We start from the raw sequence: 17,613 nt of genomic DNA on the forward strand, positions 1-17,613 counted from the left end.
TAATCCTAATCAGGGTTATCATAAATTTTTAAAGGAGTAAAGTCCAAATCAGGTTTTACTAAAGCAAAGCAAATCTGATTCAACTTCTCATGGTTTTAGCAATGGTGCAGAACTATAGCTTTTAACAATTCTCTTTACTTTTGAGTGGTACCTGCATTTGCACCCGTATTTGGACAGTTTACAGAGGATGTTTAAGTACTAAGTGCTTCACTTCTCACACACAGCTATTACTCTCTTAAAATTTTTGTTTTCTGTCAAAAACTTACTTCAAAAGTAAATGTAAAGTATTTCGTATTCTTCATTACTCAAGCTGCATCCAGTTTTACAAAGATAAGTCGCCCCAAGCTTACCTGTGTGTGCTATTGAATCTTTGTATCAAACGGCTCCCGTCTGCTAACCTGATCTGAATTTTGGTCGTGGGCACGGAATCATCAATAAGAACAACTGCATTAAGTAGTGACTTCTCCTCTTCTTCTGGGGAGGAAGGCGTACTGACTATTTCAGGTGTGAGGCTAAGAAAGAAGAACTGAAGAATCAGAATGTGAATCTGAACACATAAGATGCACAACACCCTGAAGACAGCAGAACAACCACTTAGACCTGCACCTGACCTCCAGTCATCCCGCCGTGGCTTCTGCCCCAGTGGGGACACGGCTTCCTTGGGGTCTCCTATTCTTCTACCTTCTTTCATGACATTAAAATTACCTTGGGTCCTATGATTCTGATTTAGTTTATCCAGCCTCTTTTGAAAGCCTAACTCTGTATTCCTTCCTCCCCAATCCCTTGGAAATTTCATGAGACTGTTCAGCACAATGGTCTTCAGTCAGAAACCTGAGGAGCAACTTGGAGTTAACATCCAAGACTGACCATGAGCACAGACAGACTTGGTTTCAGATCCCAGCTTTGTCAATTGTGTGAACTCCAGTACCTAAATTAATCTCTCTGAATCCCAGTTCTATCATTTATAAAATGGGGGGGGGGAATAATAATATGTCATGTAGGTCTGTTATAGTAAGTCCTTCATATAGTGCTTGGAATAGTGTTTCAAGAGGTATCAGCTATATTTGTACATATCATCAGCACTAAGCTATCAACTTAAACTTAGTTGATATTACTTTAAAAATCTGCTTTAAGTAGTTACTGCTTTACAAGAGAGTAGTTCCTAAGTGTGAGTGAGAAATGAAATTTAATATATGGCGATGAATTTATAATGAACCTTGTGTGATACAATCTCTTACCACTGGACCTTGGTTACTAGGGACCATAGTGCCTTCTAACGCTAGCAGGATGACCCATCATTGTAAGCCGAAAGCGAATCTCAAAAATAGAGTGCTCTTTTGATTAAGCAATTAAAACAAATTAAAAGAAATTTAGAAATTCTTCATAGACATCAAATCTTAATCCTCTTTCAGTCATCCTGCGGGATTCTTTGATGGCCTTGATGCTGATTCTCTCAAATACTGGGACTTTGATGGCTCCCTATAAATGACTGTCTTTTGAAAAAAATAAAATAAATATATATTTATCAGTAAAAAGTCCTATGAGCATCTGTGCTTTAGTCTAGTGTAAACCTAGCTCATCATGACTCCAACTCCCACCCAAAAACGTTCTCAGCATGTCTGGCAAAGTGGTAAAATTAACTGGTACTTACTGCTAACACTTCGCCTTTCCTTAGCTACTTCCTGACACGTATTTTAGAACTAATTTCAGAATGTAGTATTAAGGAATTTCCTTTCAAGTTTGGAATTGAGGACTGAAACAGCTGCACCGCCAAGGTGGGTTACTCTGCAACAGTCCAGTGTCCCTTACACAGGGAGGGGGACGAAACCCAAAGAGGGGACGGGAGTCAGTGAGCATAAAGGGCCTCTTCCCTCTCCCTTTGCATCTTTATAACCAGGTCTACACACTGTCATCACCACCACCAGCACAGCCTCTGCAGCATTTGCTATTTCATTTAGATCCTGGAGTGAGGGAGGCACTGTTGCTTAGTGGGCAACAGCACGGATGCAGGGGCCCGACTCTGGGATTGACTCTGCCACTTATTAGACGTGTGACTCTGGGCAAGTCACTTAACCTCTTTGTGCTCAAGGGCTGGAATGGCCTTTCGAGATAATTAAGGCCAACCACATCATTTTATAGGAAAGGAAAACTGAGTCACAGAGATTGAAAGATACCCTCAGAGTCAGAGAGACAGGCAGTGAACAAGCTGGTTAGTGTGTTGACAAAAGCTAGGAAGGAAGAAAGACCATTCTATAGCTGTTAGATCTGCCTCTCAGGAAAAAGTACTCAACCTGTTCTTTTTGTCCCTGGCTCTCCTCAGTTTGTGAGATCACTCCATTTTTTAAAATATAATTTTATTTCTTTCAATGAATTTGAAATAAAAAAAATTTGGAATAATGAAAACAAGAAGTCGTATTAACTTTAACATTTAGCTCTCAAAGTCATGGCTGTGTGTTATTTCAAACTTTCTCCTCATCATTCAAGCCATAGTGACATTTTTAATATACTGTATTATGTTTCAAGAATTAATATTAAAAAGAAAAATTTTTTAAAAAGGAAAAGAAGAAAGTTAATTGATAAAACAAGCTTTCTAGGCAAACTGGAGGAAAGGATGTAGCTTGTAAGGGGAGTGATTCCCTCAGACCCATCTTCTTCAGACTTAAAAGAGGGTGGTGGGGATGGATGTAATAAACTCAGAGGCTAAGAGGAATGTATTAAGAAAGCTAATTCTTGTCAGGCTCTGTTTTGCCAGCAGAGCTGCTGCGAGTGAGGGGCAGGGGTAGAACGGGCGCTGTGGGAAAGCCGGGCACGTCCGGGCTCAGCCGTCCGGGGGCAGGAGAGGGGCAGCCCGCCTGCCCAGCACGGGCGCGCGGGCGTCCCCAGAAGCACCGACTGCACAGGACAGACAGATCCAGTGGCTGTGCAGTCAGGCAAGGGGCTGCAGAACCGCTGGTCAGAGAATGAAGCAGAGGCAGGAAGGAAGGGGCTGTGAGACCTTAGAGAAGAGGGCCGTCCAGGGCCCAGGGACCAAGGCGCAGGCACACCTCAGGCGTAGTGTCCGGACTCGGGGCAAACGGCAGCTTGTGGATGCACAGTGTGCCAGACAGGCAGTGACTGTGCCGAAGCAGAGACAGATTTACTTCATTTCACGATCCGTATCATCACACACGCCAGCTCAGAAGCCTACCGTGAGCGTGTGTCAGAAGTGCCGGCCCTGCCGTCAGAAACGCTGCTGAGGTTTTCTAGCTCTACCTGGCTCACCAGCTCACTTTCAGTAAATAACTGTACTGCTCTACTATCAAAAATTTGTAGTTTTACACCTACGGTTTGCTTGCTCCTATAATATTACGTGAAGGTACTGGGTAATATTCCTATCGCATTTAGGTTTACACCGTTTTATTGTGGTCTACAAATAAGTCAATTTACACCTATGTAAAGTTTTCTTTGCAATTAGACTGCCAACTATGGAAGACAATGGAATCATTTCTCATTCTGTTTTGTTTGCTTCTTTTTAATTACTTCTCTGTTCAGTAGATAGTTGTCTGGAGCTCTTGAGAAACAAGCCATTTTAGAAAGTTACTTTCTGAATAGAAAAAGGCTGACTGTTAGAACTTTTATGTTTTAATATGTTTCTTAACGTGAAGCCCTCTAACGCTCTGTGCAATCCTTCACCTTCTTAGAACATACACAGCCAACTATTCTGCATCTGGACCCATGTACATCACACAGGCTCACACCACCACGCTCATCTTCTGTGTAAATTTTCTGTGCGTCAGAAGCTGGAAACTCTAAAGACTACATTTCTCAGACTCCCTTGCAGCTAGGATTTTGTAGGATTCCACCCTTCCATCAAGCAAATAAATACATACTTGTACGGTGAAAGTTAAGACCATGGCGTGGAGATGATGCAGCTCTTCTGGTCCCCAAGGTCCTGGAGGCATCTGACTCTCCCAGTGCAGTCATGATGGGGTGTTCTAGCTCTGGGCCCCAGCTCCACAGGCTCTGAGCAACTGATGGGGCACAGGAGGTGTTTTCTCTAGAAAGTTCTGTTTGTTTCTCCTGTCTAAGGAAAGCTTGGTTTGCTATCTCTTCCAGAAATTCTATAAATTATTCAAGGCTCTGTAAGAAAACCCTTACTATTTAATCTAGCAAATGGATTCTGTTTTCCATAATCAAAAACCCTGACCAATATGGCTAATGATTAACACAGCATTATCACCACTTATCTTTGCCATTCTTCCTTCATCATTTTCTCCTTTTTTATTGTCATTTTCTCTAGTTATTTCCCTTATAAGTAAAAAGGCTGGCCTTTGTAAGATACTATGATCAATCAGATAATAAATCATTATTTTCATGAGTTCAAACTGCCAATTATAATCACTGGGGCTTCTTAGCTATCTTCCCTTTAGGCAACCTTCTTCAATTTCAGTTCTAAGTTTACTCTACAACTGACCCTTGAAAAACACGGGTTTGAACTGGGCAGGTCCACTTACGCATGGATTTTCAACAGCAAACGCTATTACAGGATCTATAATATAGAGTACTACACGATCCGAGAATGGGGAGTCGTGGATACAGAGAGCCAATTATAAGAGGAGTTTCGACTGCTTGGAGGGTCGGCGCCCCAAACCCCCGTGTTGTTCAAGGGTCAACTGTACTTCTACTAACAAAGATATGCATTCTAACTTTAATTCTTGGTCATACACTTAAATAATAGAAAAAGAAAGCATATGAAACAAAGAGATGACTGGGCATTTAACCTGTGTTTTAATTAAAAATCATAATCTCAATAAATATTAAGTAAAAAATGAGAAGTGCTAGAAAATATTAAAAAACTATCTGGGGGTTGTAGTTATAAAAAAAAAGGCAGGAAGAAATAGGACAATTCAGGAGAAGCCTGACTGTGTTGAAAGTAAAGAGAGATGAGGGAGAATTTCCAAGTAGACCTGTCCTTAAAAGAGCAAGGTCAACACATGTTCCTGTATTCTCCACATGTCTCAGAAATAAGCCTCTAATGGGAGAAAAGGATGCAGAAAGGGAGACTTGAGAAATGAAAGACAGGTGCAGAGAGCTGATACTGAATTCCTTCCTATGTTGAGAAATGAGAGGGGAAGAGAGAACCGGTGTGCACAAGGCAACAGAAAAGAACTCGGAAGGGAAGGAATCACACGAAAAGGAACAAAGGGTGCACAAAAGGGTATGTTGGAAACATGGCCAAGGCCGCAATCCAGCATGCCACCTGCAGTAACCTGTGGACAAACGGAGGGTCATGTTTGCCAGCACATGAAACAAGCTTTATGAAGAGGCAAGCCGTGGCTATTATAAAGGTGTCCACTCGTACATTACACCACGCACACTGGTTTCTAAGTTGTGCTTGGCAAAGTCCTAGGGTTCTTTGGAAATGTCTGAGGCAATTCCCTCTTCCTGCAATAAGAGGAGTTCTCTATGTGTTCCCATAACTTGAAGAAAGAGTTTGGCTCCTTAAGATATATCGAAAATAACCAACTTAAGCCCACTGCTTTGGCTTCAAGAGCTTAACAATTACCTACGGCAGACAGGGATGCTTACAGCTGTGATCTAAGATACCTACTGTTTTATCTAATCAACAACTCCCCCTGTGAACCCACGTAATCGTAATCAGAAAGAGGCAGGATGGCACAGTGGTAAAAAGCACAGACTTGGGGGCCAGAGTGCCCAGTTTGAAGCTCACACACTAACCACTTCCTCGCTCAGTCACCCTGGGCAAACTGCTGCATCTGCAAATGGAGTGATAACAGGGTCTACGCCAAGGAGCTGCTGTAAAGATGAAATGAGGTAATGGCTGTAAAAGTGCTCTGAGGAGGGCTTCCCTGGTGGCGCAGTGGTTGAGAGTCCGCCTGCCGATGCAGGGGACACGGGTTTGTGCCCCGGTCCGGGAAGATCCCACATGCCGCGGCGCGGCTGGGCCTGTGAGCCATGGCCGCTGAGCCTGCGCGTCCGGAGCCTGTGCTCCACAACGGGAGAGGCCGCAATGGTGAGAGGCCCGCGTACCGCAAAAACAAAAAAAAAAAAAGGGGGAAAAAACGTGCTCTGAGGGCCAGGAATGTGGTAACTGCTATCTAAGTATCATCTATTAATATTATCACCAGATTGGCACATCTAATTCCATCAGCAAGGTCTTCACGGTTTATAGTTTAGTTTTTACTTCCCAGGTTACTTTGCTTTTCTTGATCTCAAAGCAAATTCATGTTGAACAAAGACAAGCATTTTCCTCATTTTAGGGCTTTACCTCCCAAGTTTTTGTCCTTCTCCACTGAAAGCCTTGAACCTCAGTCTAGGTTTTATGTATTCTTCATCGTGATGATCCTCCATATCCAGATTCACGTGGCCTCTGTGAACCAGCCGCTGAAGCTCCAGGGGAATCTCTCTTAAAAAAAGAAAAACCACAGTGAGATACCACCTCACACCTGTCAGAATGGCATTAATCAAAAGGAACACAAATTAACCAATGTTGGCGAGGATGTGAAGAAAAGAGAACTCTTGTGCACTGTTGGTGGGAATGTAAATTGGTGCCGCCACTGTGGAAAACAGTATGGAGGTTTCTCAAAAAACTAAAAATAGAACTACCAAATGACCCAGCAATTCCGCTCTTGAGTGTATATCCAAAAAAACACAAAAGCACTAATTCCAAAAGATGCATCCACCCCAAGGTTCATAGCAGCATTATTTACAATTGCCAAGATATGGAAGCAACCTAAGTGTCCATCAACAGAAGAATGGATAAAGAAGATGTGGTACATATATACAATGGAATACTACTTAGCCATAAAAAAGGATAAAATTTTGCCATTTGCAGCAATACGCATGGACTTAGAGGGCATTGTGCTAAATCAAATAAGTCAGAGAAAGACAAATACTGTATGATGTCACTTACATGTGTAATCTAAAAAAATACAACAATCTAGTGAATATAACAACAAAAAAAGCAGCAGACTCACAGATATAGAGAACAAACTAGTAGTTACCAGTGGGGTTGGGGGGAATATTGAGCTAGGGGAGTGGGAGGTACAAACTATTAGATGTAAGACAGGCTACAGGGATGTATTGTACAACCCAGGGAATATAGCCAATATTTTGGAGTAACTGTGAATGGAAGGTAACCTCTAAAAATTATATAAAAATAAAATAAAAATTAAAAAAAAGGAAAAAGGTTTCAGTAAACTTTTTGAAAAATGAGTCTACACTGTTGCGATTGTGATAGTTAAGCTGTGAACTTGAAAACAGCAATTTTTGCTTAATTTATAATTTAAAAATTTCCATGATGATTGACTACTTCTCGTAGATCTTTCTTCCTTAAAGGTGCCTCATATTATTCCTTAGTGATTCTCAACATAGGGATTTTGTCGTCACAGGGAGGCTGGAGTGCTTCTGACAGAAGGCCAAACTGTAGGGAAGCAATTTACACCTAAGTCGGCATTAGAAAATCCCGATGAGGACATAACAGTTAATGTGAATATTCATTTCTAAACACCCTGGAGGAAGTGTGGAAATTTGACAGGGGTGATTTTGATTGTCATGTGATTCACGCATGCTGCCCTCCCTTAGGGTCAGCATCAGGGCAGGAGATGCTCTGTCTCAGGGTCTCAACTTACACCATGAAGACTTGTCGGGGGTTCCACAGAACCACTGAGGGTCCCACCAGGGGGTCACATGGATGACAAGGCTGTTTATAACGCCTGAGCCTAAAACCTAAGGCTTAGGCTCTATCTTACATATAAGCAAAAAAAAAATTTTTTTTTTTTTATGGTATTGTATAAATATGCTTTGAACTTTTCAGGAACTCATCTGCCATATAAACAGAAGGAACATTGCACTTTGTCTTGTTTGGAACTGTACCAAGTGCCTGACTGCAATGCCACTTATAGTAATTAAGATGCCAAAGTCACACACCTCATTATTCTGTTTTTTGTGTGTCACATCTACATGAAAAGTGCTAGACTGCACACAGGTGCAGTCTAGGTCAGTCTATCCGTCTACTTTGTTATGTCTTCTGGTGTAATCATAGCTAGGCATTAGATGTTGAAATATGTTTAGTTTTATGATAAATTACCTTCCTTCACTTCTTCACCATATTTAAGATAAATTATGTGAATGTTTTTAGAAATAATATGAACAGATTGATTATGTTACCTATAAATTCTTCTTTGAGGATAGTGAAGATAGTATTACAAAATATTTGTTATAAAGAAGGAACAATGATTATACAGCTGACAACCACTATCTGACGATCATTTTTTTCAAGGAGTCGTTTCTAAAATCGTTCTTGATCATAATTTGTACTTGAGGATATGGTGTAGCTCAAATGAAAAAATTCTCTTAGTATACCATGACTGACCACTAGCCTACAACATCCGTCGAGTATTTTCATTTAATAATAAATTAGTTTTGATCTATATTATAGCACATTCATCATCATGTTCTTTTCTTCTTCCATCTGGAAGTAAGCGTCATTTCAGCAGTCATGTTGACCTTTACTCAGCAGATGAGCACTTCCCCCACCCAGTGGCTCCCAAGCTCTGCCCAGTGACTCTGCAGGTTTCCAAGTCCACAGCACTGACTTCAACTCTTACCCTTCTATTTGCCACCAGCATACACTGCTTCCCGGGTCAGCTTCCCACCTTTCTCAATGACCTCCCTCCCGCTTAGCATTTCTTGCTTTTCTTTGGTATTCTGACATTACTTTTGTAGAATTCAAATACAAAATCCATGCTACTTAGTTCTTAAATGCCTTTCCTTTCGAGTTCCTTGCCCACCTCAACTCCGATGAGTTCCCATCTCCACTCCACTTCAGCCACTCTCCTTGGACAGATTTCCTCACTTGGAAAAGCCCCACCTTCAATTCCTGGATGGAGTGTAACCTCCTGCTCCAGCCCCTTCACTGCTACTTACATCTCCCAGTTCATGGCCAGCCTGACACCTTTCTTCAGTTGTATTTCTACATAGGGATGATCACACTGTCAGCTAGTGAAAGCACAATGCAGAAAAGCTTTTATAATCGTAGCAAAATCACTTGATGCCTCGTCCTCTAGCCAGAAGGCCTGGTGAGTTATGATGTTCTTTAGATGGGTCGGAGCCCTGTGAATCTGGTTTACTTTCACAAAGTATAACTTCAAACTAACCTTTTGAAATCTTCTGCCAGCAGTAATGCCACTTTAAAAGCTTTCTAACATAAGTTGCTGAAATTCAGGCATACATGCAATGAATCACCCTTGTCAGTAGTGAGCAGGACAGTGGCTTAGTGGATGAGCAGCCAGCTGCTAATCAATTCACTAATTTATTACAATACCTCTGCTCAGAATTGGGACCATAGCTTCACCGGATTTTAAAAGGGACCAATGACCACTGCTCCCCCCCAGCAAGTTAAGAACCACTGACATACAGATAGCAACATGTCCTTTATATACTTAAAAATATCCTTCCCCCCAGCAACCACTTACAGAATATATTCCAGTATCTCACTCTTAAAAACCAGTAGAGCACTACTGAACGGCGTTCTGTTTAAAAGAAAAAGAAGTTCCACCCTCAGTAACAAATAGAACCCAAGTAACACAGCTTACCCTCTCTTAACGGACTCCAGAAACTGAGCATTTGTTGGGTCACTGTAAGGTCTCAATTCTCCATCGTCTAAGCTGAAACCATTGCTCCACAGTTTAAGCAAAATCTGAACCTTTTGAGCATAGGAAAAAAGAAATACAAGAACGCGTCTGCATTAAACAATTTTAATTTTCAAATGTGATATTTATGATTTACTTTATTTAAAATATAGAGTTATTTGTACTATTCTTTTTTTTTTTTTGCTGTACGCGGGCCTCTCACTGTTGTGGCCTCTCCCGTTGTGGAGCACAGGCTTTGGACACGCAGGCTCAGCGGCCATGGCTCATGGGCCCAGCCGCTCTGCGGCATGTGGGATCTTCCCGGACCGGGGCATGAACCTGTGTCCCCTGCATCAGCAGGCAGACTCTCAACCATTGCGCCACCAGGGAAGCCCTGTACCATTCTTTATTCAGCTGAAATAAAGGTATAAACGAAGCCACGTGTGAGATCTATATTTAGCTTAATGAACTGACAATGGCTGAAATAGCAAAGGTCCCATCGCTGGACCCTGGCCTTGAAGTACAATTATTTCCGGTTCACTGAGAAGACCAAAGTCCTGAGAGCATCCAGCTGCCACGCCACACCCACCCTTCTCCATCATCTCTGTCTTCTTTCTTTTTTAACATCTTTATTGGAGTATAATTGCTTTACAATGGTGTATTAGTTTCTGCTTTGTAACAAAGTGAATCAGCTATACATATACATATGTGGCTGCTTCCCACTAGCTAGCTATTTTACGTTTGGTAGTGTATATATGTCCATGCCACTCTCTCACGTCGTCCCAGCTTACCCTTTCCCCTCCCCATGTCCTCAAGTCCATTCTCTACATCTGCGTCTTTATTCCTGCCCTGACGACCCTAGGTTCTTCAGAACCTTTTTTTTGGTTTTGTTTTAGATTCCATGTATATGTGTTAGCATATGGTATTTGTTTTTCTCTTTCTGACTTACTTCACTCTGTATGACAGACTCTAGGTCCATCCACCTCACTACAAATAACTCAATTTTGTTCCTTTTTATGGCTGAGTAATATTCCATTGTATATATGTGCCACATCTTCTTTATCCATTCATCTGTCGATGGACACTTAGGTTGCTTCCATGTCCTGGCTATTGTTAATAGAGCTGCAATGAACATTGTGGTACACGACTCTTTTTGAATTATGGTTTTCTCAGGGTATATGCCCAGTAGTGGGATTGCTGGTCTACCCGTCTTCTTTCCTGCTACAGAGCTTAACTATTTATGCCAGGGGGGCAGACAGAACCTCCAGAGACCCTCCAAGGCTAAACTATACATGTTTAAAATGAAACACAACTCCGAAATTTCAAAAGGCAAAAACAAAGAATGACTTTAGGCATTTCTATGTTTATAACTCAGCTAATTCTACATCATGATGGTATGTCATTTATAATAATTATTATAACATATATGTAAGCTCATTTTGACAGTGAGTCATACATTCTTTCAACAAATAGTTATGTATCTCTAAGTGCAAGGCACAACTGAGATATAAAATACAAAATTTAAGTATGAAAACTTACACATAATTGTAAGTCCTTTTAATCCATGCTTCAAAAAATAACAGAACAAAAAGAGATTATATTATTAATTTTTAATTTTATAACAAACAGTAGTAACTAGAGGCAAAAATCTACAATTTTTCATTTTCTTTCTGTACGTACATCTTGCAACTGATTTTCTCCATAGATGTATTCAGACCGCTTACAAAAGGAATTACCCAATCTGTATCCTCCACCTGTAAAAGACTAAAACACACACATAGCAAATGAGCTGAAAATCCACTGAGGCTTATCAAGCAAAGTGGTATGACAATGTGTGATAATATATTTTAAAACTGTATCAATTATAATAGCCAAACTGGTTTATACTTTGCAGGAAATTTTTATATTAAAATAAAGGTCTTATATTACAGAGAGGTATACTCTAGTAAGAAATTATGTTTCTTCCCACAAAAACATTAGTGACTCAGAAGCTGAAATAACTTAGGCCAATCTTAAACTAAGAAATGCATTTATACGCTGAAATAATGTTTTCAAGTAGAAACAGACTTTAAAAACCCACCTTTAATATTTTATGACGTCTTATAATAATTATAATTCTTGAATCATATTTCACAAAGTAAATAAGAGTTTCATAGAGAAAGGAAGAATTTTATAAATGAGTATAAATTACCCTGAAGAAAAGCTCCATACTTATAAGCTGCTTTGATTTAACTGTGACAAATCAACTAGACTGTACTTTTTGTTTTGTTATACTAATTACAACGTCTTCTATTTTTCAGGTAATATAGCTTATGAGGTAAAACTGCTGTTTCTTTTAATCACCATTCATATCATAAATGAGCTATTAATCATCACATTGCTTTCCTCTCTACAGACTAAATTATATCAATCCTATATTTTTCTTACAGAATTGGAGAACTTGCAAGAACCAAAATTACCTGAGACCTAACTGAAAGAGAATTTCAAACTGTGGGTAAAGAACGAAATGAAAACTAAAATTTAAGTTTCATTTAACAAAAGCGGTTCTGAGCAGTGGATGACCCTCACAATTACCAGACAGGCCCCCTAGGCACACTGGACACCTACTGAGTCATAATCCCTGGGGCCACATGGTGGTTTAGAAAACCTCCCAAATGATTTTGATGAGGGAACTCAGGTTGGGAAATGATGATTATAAGAATATATGACAATTATACACAAAAATATACTTAAAGTCTTCTTTGATATACCAGTACTCTGCCAGCTGACATAGTTATAGAAGCTGTATAAAAGTTTTATAGGAATTTAAGGCACAAAAACAACTCAATCGAGAAAGGAGAGCCTTTCAACACACAATGGTGAAGCAACTGGACCTCCATAAGGAGAATAATGAACCTCGATGTAAACCTTATAGAAAGTTAACTCAAAATGAATCGTAAGTTTAAATGTAAAAAGAAAAACGATAAAAAATGTTCTAGATAACATGAAAGAAAATCTTCCGGACCTATAGTTAGATGAAGAGTTCTTGGACAAGATACCAAATACAAAAAAGAAAAAAAAAAGGATAAACTGGACTTTATCAAATTGAAAACTTTTGCTCCGTAACAAATCCTGGTAAGAGGATGAAAAGACAAGCTACAGTCCAGGAGAAACTATCTGCAGACCATATATCTGACCAAGGACTCATACCTATTAAAATATATACAGAACTCTCAAAACTCAACAGTAACAAAACAAACAATCCAACTAGAAAATGGGCAAAAGTCCGCTTACTGAAGAGGATAATAAAGATAATGGCAAATAAACACATGAAAAGATGTTCAATATCACTAGCCATTAGGAAAATGCAAATGAACATGATTAGCCATTAAGAAAATGCAAATCAAAACCACAGTGAGTTATCACTACACACCTATCAAAATGGCTAAAATTATAACAGTGACATTACCAAATGCTGGCAAGGATGTGGAGAAACCAGATCCCTCCCACACGGTGGAAAACGCTTTGGCAGTATGTATATGTATAAACATATACGTACCCTTCGACCAGGCAGCTGCACTTCTAGGCATTTATCCCAAAGAAATAAAAACTAATTTACATACAAAACAAGAGTGCTCACAGCAGCTATATGTCTGCCTTCCTTCCTTCCTTCCTTCCTTTTCTCTCTCTCTCTCTTTCTATCCATTTCGTTAGTTGTGCCGGGTCTTAGTTATGGCAGGTGGGCTCCTTAGTTGCGGCGTGCCAGCTCCTTAGTTGAGGCATGCGATCTCTTAGTTGTGGCATGCATGTGGGATCTAGTTCCTAGCCAGGGATTGAACCCGGGCCCCCTGCATTGGGAGCACGGAGTCCTAACCAATGCGCCACCAGGGAAGTCCCAGTAGCTATATTTCTAATGGCCAAAAACTAGAAACACCTAAAATTTCCCTCAATAAGTGAAGAGTTAACAAACGGTGGTACATCCACGCCATGAGCGCTACTCAGGAATAAGAAAGAAGAATCTACTGATACACTCAATAACTGATGGATCTCAAGGGCTTAAGCAGAGTGGGAAAAAAGCTACTCCTAAAAGGTCACATACTGTACGATTCTATTTGTATAACATTCTCGATATTACAAAATTACAGAGATGGAGAACAGATTAGTGGTGGCCGGAGGTCTATTGAGGGCGGGGTCGGTGGCAGTGACTCTAAAGGGGGCCACCAAGAGGAGACTGTCGTGATGATGGAGAGCATCCAGCTCGAGGAGGTCACTACACAAACCTACACCTGTGATAAAATGACACAGACCTACACACAAACCCTGCACCGAGGTTAAATTCCTACCTTTGGGACTGAACTATAATTATGTAACAACCGCTGGGGGAAACTGGGTGAAAGGTGCATAAGACCTCTCTTCATTCTTTGGCAAATTACTGTGACTCTATAATTATTTCAAGATAAAAAGGTAAACAGAGAAGTTTTATAGAAATGTTAAGAAACTGCCTCAACTTTCGACCATTAGTAGAAAGATTATATAGACTTAGAAAAATAAAACAAATATTTGAAACAAATATACAGTTAGAAAAACAACGTTTGCAACTAATATAAAAATCTTTAGGAGATCAAATATATAAACAGCAAATTTAGTTTTTTTTTAAACTTTAATGTTATATTGCTTTTATATTTTATATTTTATTTATTTATTTTATTCCTTGGCCACGCTGGGCGGCATGTGGGAACTTAGTTCCCTGACCATGCCGCCTGCAGTGGAAGCTTGGAGTCAACCACTGGACCACCAGGGAAGTCCCAATAGCATATTTAGTTTAAAAAATTCAGCCCTTACCTTAGATTTGTCATCACTCGAAGCTCTTGTGGCTTCATTCAGAGGGACAGCCCCATGTTCCCTTGCCTCTTTGAAAAGTTCATTCACAATTTTCCCAGTTGAAGGTCGAACTATATGTAATCCACTGCATTCATGTTCACTTGAATAGAACCTTTAAACATTACAGTTCATGAATAAAGACAGAATACAAACATAAACTACTTTAAGGCAAAAAGCTACACAGTCTTAGGAAATGACTTTTATTTAAAGAGAGCCATTTCTAAGGCCTTTGTGGAAATATTTAATTTTAAAAACGGGATTAAGGAATTAAGTAGTATCAACAGTTTGCAGAGATTTGGTAGCAAATTCAGCATCCCACCTGAGAACTGACTAGTTTGTTTCTTCCTCACTTACCCTCTGTAACTGCTCATCTATCACATGGATCTCTTTGACAGCTGACAACCAGAAGCTAAGCCTCTCCCCCCGAGGAATCCACATTCAGTAGGACCTGGTCAGTGAAGAGACTTCTATATTTAGATGCTGTAAATATCTAAATCTAGACCATAGGGCTACACATAGAGTTTACTCCTCAGAGAGTTCTGATTGAAAAATTATAACCTCCCTGTGTTAAAGGTAAATAACTTAGACCACAAACAATTTTCTCAGTGTTAACTATGTAGTGAATCATTTCTCTATTCTTTTCTATTTCATAATGGTCCTAGGAAATATAAACATTTCCTTCACATAAACTAGTAACCTATCTTATCTTTCAAGATTTTTTACAATCAAGAATATCAGAAAATATAACCAATGAAATAGCAACATGGAGACTTCCAGAATAAGGTGACAATCAAAGCTCATATCCTTGACTACCGATACCCTCCAATTCAGTTCCTAATTTGCACTGAACTGACTCACAAAACAAAGGGGGAAAATTATATCAGCACTGGAGACTAGGAACAGAAGTCACCTTCAAGACTTTCCCAAAATTAGTATATGCAAAACTAAACAGGAAAGGGAAGGGCAGCTCAGCTCTCAATTCACTGTAAGTGGAAGAAAGATCTACACGGAGAACAATGGACACCAGCAGAACCCCACTAACAGGCCAGCTCACAACTACTGAGGGTGGGGTGGGATGGATCCAGCTGCTAGCGCTCTGGTCAAGTACACTGAGGACTAAGTTCACCCAGAGCAGGAGCGTCTGGAAGCCTTCCTGCCCAGCGGATACTCAGAGGGCCCAGTACAGACAAGCAAGGCCGAACACTGCCATGGCTGGCTCTCACGACAGGGGTCAGCGTTAGAAGGCGCTTGATAGCAGATGCCTTAAATGGCAGCACTGAGAAAGGAAGGGGAGGGGAGGGGAGGGGAGGGGAGGGGAGGGGAGGGGAGGGGAGGGGAGGGGAAGCAAAGCTTCCTGCTGCAGCTCCTCCTGTTGGAGCCCCTTCCCTCCTGTCTCCTGTCCCTGATCTGGCAAAGTACAACGATAGAGTTCCTTTTTCTCAGCCTTGGTGAGAAAGACCTTACAGGCAAAACCTGACGTAGGAAAAGATTTACTAACTTCTTTATGGTCACTGATTTTTTATTACCGGTATAAGAAATCTTTGCCTACCTCAGGGTCTATTTTCTTCTAGAAGTTTTATTGTTTTCCACAATCCATCCTTCTCCTCTTTCATAAGTATGCCTATATACTTGACTCTCCTTCTCTATTTAAATTCATCTGATCATCAACGTCTGTCCACTCCCATAGATAGCAACCTTCTCTATACAGAGGACTCTCAAATGTATGTCTTTAGACCTTCTTACTTACGGCCTGGTGCTGAACTGAAAAGCACCTACCTGAATCCAGTTCATCTCTTCCCATTAATGATCACATTTTCCCTGGATACCAGATTAAGAAGCTTTCAGTCTTCCCTCTTTCCCGTTCACTTACTCTCTATATTCCACGTCATCACGTTTCTACAATCAATTCCTTGAAAGTATCCCACACCAGTTTCACCCCTTTCTGCTCCATTCCACTGACACCATCCTAACCTCAAATTTCATGCCCACATTCTCTGGATTACTGCAGCTGTCTTCTTCTTGATTTGTCTCCTTAGTTTGTTCTTCCCATTGCTATTTATCTTATACGGTACTGCCAGACCTACTTTACCAGAAGTATAATAATAATAACCAACATTTATCAACTGCTCATTTAATCCTCATAACAATGGCATTATTCCCACTTTCCAAATAAGAAAACTGAAGCTTAGGGAATTAAAAACACTTGTCCACAGGCAAAACCTTATCAAAACAGAGAGAAAAAAAGATAGAAAACTGAGGTGTGTCTATGTCTAGAATCAAAGCTCTACCGCTCTACTATAGTTTTTATGGTAAAAGCTACAGTGAAAAACATACACTGGCTTTCCCCCGCCTTGCGCACAAGAGCAGCTCTCCTTGGCTGTCAAGGCTGGCCGTGATGTGGCTGCATGCAGGACTGGATGCATAATGTGTGGGCCGGCGGCAAAATGAAGGTAGGAGTCTCCTTGCTCAAAGTGCATTGAGAATTTCAAGACAGTGATACAAAGCCTTAAACCAAGCTCGCGGCCCTTCCCGGAGAGGGGCTCTGGGCGAAGGCTGAGGCTCCACGTGCACGAAGCACACACGGCGGCACCCCGCCCACCCAGCCTCACCTGCCGCGAGGCTACTCAAGTTCTGCTGCTCCTTTCTGGCTCGCTCTTGGCATTTTTATTATTTTTTCTTCTGGGCCTATTTTGTTCCTTGTCTTCTGTGCCTACCCACATCCTAATAACCTTTTAAGCCCCAGCTAGGTACCGACACTGTGCTAGACATCTGATAGACTTACTGAATTCTCAAAACCATACTAGTGTCTCATGACTTGTAGGGGACATTTTTTTTTAAGTTCTTACATTTTTGGACAAGAAGACTCACATTTTTAAAGTTCTATTTGTGACAGAGAAGCTTCTGTGGATGAATATGTAAAAGCAGCTGTCAGGCTAACTTCTGTGAGTTTTTCTGTAGATCCTGCCCCTCCTCTTGTAAATTAAAAATAGGTCACACTACGTCTAGAGTACTTAAGTTTCACATTATGTACACAGTGACTTAAAATGACAATGAACAGATGAATGTTTTGATATCTAATGTTGTCCAAGAAGGTGGACCATTAATTAAGACTGTTTTCTGT

General features: G+C 40.6%; 1 protein-coding gene across 1 annotated transcript in view; it reads right to left on the reverse strand.

Moving 5' to 3' along the window:
• Positions 1-17,613, reverse strand: part of UBXN2B (UBX domain protein 2B) — a gene marked incomplete at its 5' end in the record, with an annotated part of 31,680 nt that overhangs the window by 6,239 nt on the left and 7,828 nt on the right. Inside the window, 5 exons of the mRNA XM_079901765.1 lie at positions 351-512; positions 6,269-6,406; positions 9,597-9,706; positions 11,313-11,396; positions 14,454-14,604. Of these exons, the coding sequence (XP_079757891.1) occupies positions 351-512; positions 6,269-6,406; positions 9,597-9,706; positions 11,313-11,396; positions 14,454-14,604 (645 nt within the window). The remainder of the gene's footprint in view (positions 1-350; positions 513-6,268; positions 6,407-9,596; positions 9,707-11,312; positions 11,397-14,453; positions 14,605-17,613) is intronic.

The sequence above is a fragment of the Stenella coeruleoalba genome (genome assembly GCF_951394435.1).
Source record: "Stenella coeruleoalba genome assembly, chromosome: 17".
In the NCBI taxonomy this organism is placed as follows: domain Eukaryota; kingdom Metazoa; phylum Chordata; class Mammalia; order Artiodactyla; family Delphinidae; genus Stenella; species Stenella coeruleoalba.